Source organism: Phoenix dactylifera, chromosome 7 (assembly GCF_051530095.1).
Source record: "Phoenix dactylifera cultivar Ajwa chromosome 7, Ajwa_hap1_PhDact_Kaust_v1.1, whole genome shotgun sequence".
Lineage (NCBI taxonomy): Eukaryota > Viridiplantae > Streptophyta > Magnoliopsida > Arecales > Arecaceae > Phoenix > Phoenix dactylifera.
Window position 1 is genome coordinate 2719107 of NC_143196.1, and position 4637 is coordinate 2723743.

A 4637-nucleotide genomic window follows, 5' to 3' on the forward strand; every position below is an offset into this window, starting at 1 on the left:
AAGAAGAACCTCCAACTACTCCGCCCGACGCCGCTGTCGGCGGCGGAGGATGAGGGGGCTGCCGCCGGTGGTGGTGGTGGGTTTGCGGTGGCTGGAGTGAGGTCGGGTGCTCCGCCGCCTCCTCCTCCTCCTCGATCATGTTCAGATCGATCCCCATCCTCTCCCTCCCAACACCCCACGCCAAAGAGAAGCAGAAAGAAGAACGGAGAAGCCCAAAGGTGCAGTAGATAAAGAAAAGGGGAGAACGGGTGGGGTCTCCGGTGTGGGACTAAAAGAAGAACTTCGGCGGAGGAAGCAATGCTGCGTGGATGGAGCGGCTGGGTGAAAAAGGAGGGATCGGGAGAGTTGGGCGCCTTTTGGCCTCCGACGACGCTTTAAAGCGTCGTCGTATCTAAATTTCACCCAACTCTATCACAAAGCGTCGTCGAATTTCGGCCTCCGCTCGAAATTCGCCGACGCTTTTTGATAGCGTCGGCGGGGAAGAGTCGGCAAAACCGTATTTTCTTGTAGTGTGTAGATTACCATTCGCTTGATTCTTCTCATGGTCTCATTACTTTGTGAGTTGGGCAATACTTACGGGGTAATTTCGGGTGGCATGTATATTGTAAAGAGCTTAATGTAAACAACTTCTCAATTAAATCAGGTTTTGCTGGGTACTTGCCGTATATAAAATCCTGATGATATGGTTATAAGTAGGTTTATTTATGATCGATATCATATATCCCAAGATGGTGGTGGAGGGCATTGTCTATAAATGAGAGAACTGATCCAAGCGGACCATAGCCTAGTAGTTTCATCCCTCTTTCATGGAGAGTAGGTTCCATGCTTGAAGATGGAGGTTTTCATCCGGGTTCAATTTCCTCCCATGTGTTTTGACTTTGTTCAAATATTATTAATTTCTAGAGGCGAATGGCAACGTCGTTGTAGTATAGTGGTAAGTATTCCCGCCTGTCACGCGGGTGACCCGGGTTCGATCCCCGGCAACGGCGGTTTTCCCTTTTTTTTTCGTTATTTTCCTCTTTTCTCCACATTTTACTCCCATGATCAAGAAATAAAATAAATTATATATTATCTAAAAAGATTTAACAGGAACACGAAATTGTATTTTTTTTCTTTTTTTCCCTCCAAAGAAAATCATAAAAAATGATTATAAATCACAACAAATTTGTGATGAAAAGGCCTTTAATTTTCCTAGCAATGACTCCTTCATCTTCAAATAAAGAAGACCGAATAGTTGGACTTTCGGCACTTGTATTACCCCCGCTTCACAAACAAAACAAACACTTAGCAAATGGTCTTATCACGTAACTCATTCCATAATACAACCAAATTGTCGACCACTTTATTTTTAACTCCGCAGCCACTATAATTTAATACTGAGCCAAGGTATTCTCCTCTATCCAAGAAAGAGAATCTATCATCCAGTAGCAATAAGGATTTAACAAACCTATGGCTTCCATCTTTCTCTTTTATTATTCACAGACATTACACTCGAAGCACGCACCCTTCCTTAAGCCAAAAGCCAGAAGTCTTTCTGACGCTTGGTAGTGATCAAATATCCACCACCTCTCCTACTCTTTCTCCTCACTGCCAGAGCCATGCAGCTCGCATTCTTCACGCAGTAGTCTACGATGCTGCTTCCGATCTTACTTCCGGCCCACATCATCAGCAGACGCCATGTGATCCATCGCTTCTTCTGCCCCATGACAAGGAGGGAGGCTCCCTGCTTTCTGGCCTCTTCGACGATGGCCGGCCCTCGCTCTTTCCCTTCCACTATAGAAAATTCAACTTCTACCTGACAAAAATTTTCAGGCTTTGTTGCTGAAGATTAATGAGTTTGAACATCTTTTTTTCACAATTGTTTTTATGAGTCCACAGATAGTCACCATGAAGAATGTTTGCCCTTTCTTCTATAATTTTCATCTTTATAATTGGGTAGTTGCCTTGTCTTAGTTATTAGATGATGACTAAGACAAGGCAACTACCCAATTAGTTGCTCATGATTTAAAAATGTCGGAGGAATTGTTTTTGATCTGCCTTTCTTTTTTTTTTTCAAAAAAAAAGAAAAAAAGGGTACTTATAATCTGCTGTCCATCTTAATCTTACAAAAAAATTACATGAAATTCGATTGGTTCAGATATAACCATGTATCAAATCACAATATCGGAGTTATCATTTTTTTATTCAGAAAAAAAAGGGTACTTATAATCTGCTGTACCTCTTAATCTTACAAAAAATTACAAGAAATTCAATTGGTTCAGATATAACCATGTACCAAAACACAATATCGGTGTTATCAATTTTTCCAAATGTTAAAATTCTGTCATTTCTATTTGGTACTATATCACTAGTTTACGAAATGCAAACATAGAACTTTGCTTATAGCTTAATTCAAGTCTTACACCCATGAGAATCCAACTTTTCTAATCCAAGCTGTAGAGGATTGCTAGGTCCTAACTCATCAAACTACATCTATAGCATGATTGCATTTTGCCAATTTCCTTCTGATAAACAAGAATTCTATCCACTTATTTATCTTAGCAGCTTAGCCTGCTGAATTGAGCAACATATAAAAGGAGCAAAAAACATTAACTGTTTTACCTCAGGTCTTTTTGATTGGCAGATACTCTTCATAGCACAGAGGAGCTCAGAACCCTTTGGATCTCTCTCCCTCTGAAGTTGTTCACCTGACAAGAATTCAGAACCTTCCACACTTAGCCTGCTTCTTCACTATGAGACCATCTAAACCAAATCTAGATCTCACCATGCTTAGATGGCTTCACAATGTCCAGAAGAACAATAGTGTCGTTGCTCCCGACCGAGTGCGAGAGCGTCCACTGCAAGGCAGTCTTAGCTTCGGGGCTCGAGTCCACGACAACCATGATCCTTCTGCCAAGCTCCACATCCTTCTTTGTTCCATCACTGGACTCCTCCACATTGGCAGAAGGCTCGAGGAGCTGACATGCCTCGACGGTGGCAGAAACGGGCTTCGAGTCTATCGGTGGAGACCGGACTCGGACTGGAGTTGCACCACGGTTTAAGCAGAAGCTTGGTAGCCTCGTGCTGGTTCGGCCCATGGCACTGGAATCGGACGTTGTTGAACTCCAATTCTAAGGCTGTGAGGAAGAGAAGGAAGAAGAAGAAGAAGAAGAGAAGAGGAAAGGGAAAAGGAGCAGTACGACTGGCTTGTGGCTCCACCTATGAACTCGTCCTCGTGGTGGTGGTCATTTCCGAAGGCCATGCCCCCTCCTTTCTGCTTATGGTCCTCCATTTGCTTTTAGCCGTGGGCTCCATCGCCGATGTGACCGGCATGAAATTGTTTGCTAGATTGATAAAATCGCGCCTGTCGTTGAATCATAAGGATCACTTTTTTTTTTTTCTTCTCTCTCAAGGAGTTGTAAAGCCAAGCGCCGTGGCTGATTGCATGGTAGTTTGGGCGTCGTCCATTGTCGATACCGCCAGGAGACCAACATCCACTGCTGCTCTCTCTTTGCCCTTGCTGCCATGCTAAGAAAGTCGAGCATCGCTGCACTGAGTGATTCCTCCAAAAAAATTAATGATGATCTATATATAACTTCATGATTAATATCAACGAATACTGAAGCTTTTGCAAGTGTAAAGATTTTGTTTATCATACTAGATATCTTGTAAAGAATCATGCAATCAAAATTTAAGGGTTCACACTATTGGGGGAGAGCTGCCCTTGTTTCTGCTCATTAATAGAAAATTCGGCAGAAAAGTGCAATCTTAGGGAGTTCTTGGGCACTTGGCAAATGTCCATCGAGAGAGCATTAGTGGTTTGAATTTTGAATTTTAATTGAAATTTTTTTAAATTATGAATTCTTGATATGTGGCTTGATATGGGGCTGAAACGAAGATACTACCAAAAATGAAAAACTTCTACACTTTAAGCTTAGAGAATTTGGTGCTGTGTACCAATTTATGAGTAGATGATTTCGGAAGCTCCTGCTAAAAGTCTGTCAAGGAGTAGAAAATATAAGTCCTAAATGAGCAACAATACAATGACTCGAGAAATTCACTCAAGAACGTCATTTAGCTATCTTGCATTCAGGATGCGAATTCAAAGGGAGAAACGAGGATACAATTCACATCAATCGTGTGATTTTTTTGACTTTGCCAAACATTTTTCTGACTTACATATGCAGATGATCTAAATTGTTTTGGTCTACAAATCTACTGACAGGTGGAACAAGATTTAACCTAGCAGTTGATGGCACCTCACATTTAAAGGCATGTTTTCCAAAAAAAAAAAATCTAGGATATAAATCCTAGATATTGCTGAATTAACGAAGGGGGTGGGGGTTAGCCAATGTTTTCCTAGATCAAACTGGTTCGACTCCGGTGAAGAAGTGTAGATAGAGAACGGACCATTGGTTACATTCTAGATTAATGGCCGAGCAATACATTCAGAGGCCTCTTAATCAAAATTTATGGGACGGAAGCAGCTCCAATCACAGTTTCACCCAAAAGAACTACCTAGAAATCGTACACCTCCCAATCTAGCTACGCTTGATGGACACCAGCTCAAAATTGTAGCATTGGCACCTGACACATATCTAGATCCTTAGGTAAAATAAGTCGAAAATAAATGTGAAAATGAATTAGGCCAAGTCTTT

The 4637-nt window shown here is 41.8% G+C and overlaps 1 protein-coding gene and 1 non-coding gene across 2 annotated transcripts; one reads left to right on the plus strand and one right to left on the minus strand.

Annotated features, from left to right (window-relative positions):
* Positions 1 to 917: 917 nt before the first annotated feature.
* TRNAD-GUC (transfer RNA aspartic acid (anticodon GUC)) lies at positions 918 to 989 on the plus strand. Its single transcript has one exon. It is a non-coding gene; the product is annotated as a tRNA-Asp (tRNA).
* A 59-nt stretch (positions 990 to 1048) lies between these two features.
* LOC103722314 (uncharacterized) lies at positions 1049 to 3238 on the minus strand. Its single transcript, XM_039127564.3, has 3 exons — positions 2765 to 3238; positions 2602 to 2687; positions 1049 to 1795 (listed from the first exon to the last, which is right to left on the minus strand). Exons 1-3 carry the CDS (start codon positions 3075 to 3077, stop codon positions 1511 to 1513), a joined length of 684 nt encoding a protein of 227 aa, XP_038983492.2. The 5' UTR covers positions 3078 to 3238; the 3' UTR covers positions 1049 to 1510.
* Positions 3239 to 4637: the final 1399 nt, after the last annotated feature.

Excerpts from the sequence above, each read along its gene's own strand:
- LOC103722314 (XM_039127564.3), bottom strand. The coding sequence starts at position 3,077 with ATGGGCCGAACCAGCACGAGGCTACCAAGCTTCTGCTTAAACCGTGGT. Across the intron at positions 2,688-2,764 it reads TGTGAAGCCATCTAAGCATG|GTGAACAACTTCAGAGGGAG; the intron begins GTGAGATCTAGA and ends AATTCTTGTCAG. Across the intron at positions 1,796-2,601 it reads GCCAATCAAAAAGACCTGAG|GTAGAAGTTGAATTTTCTAT; the intron begins GTAAAACAGTTA and ends AATTTTTGTCAG.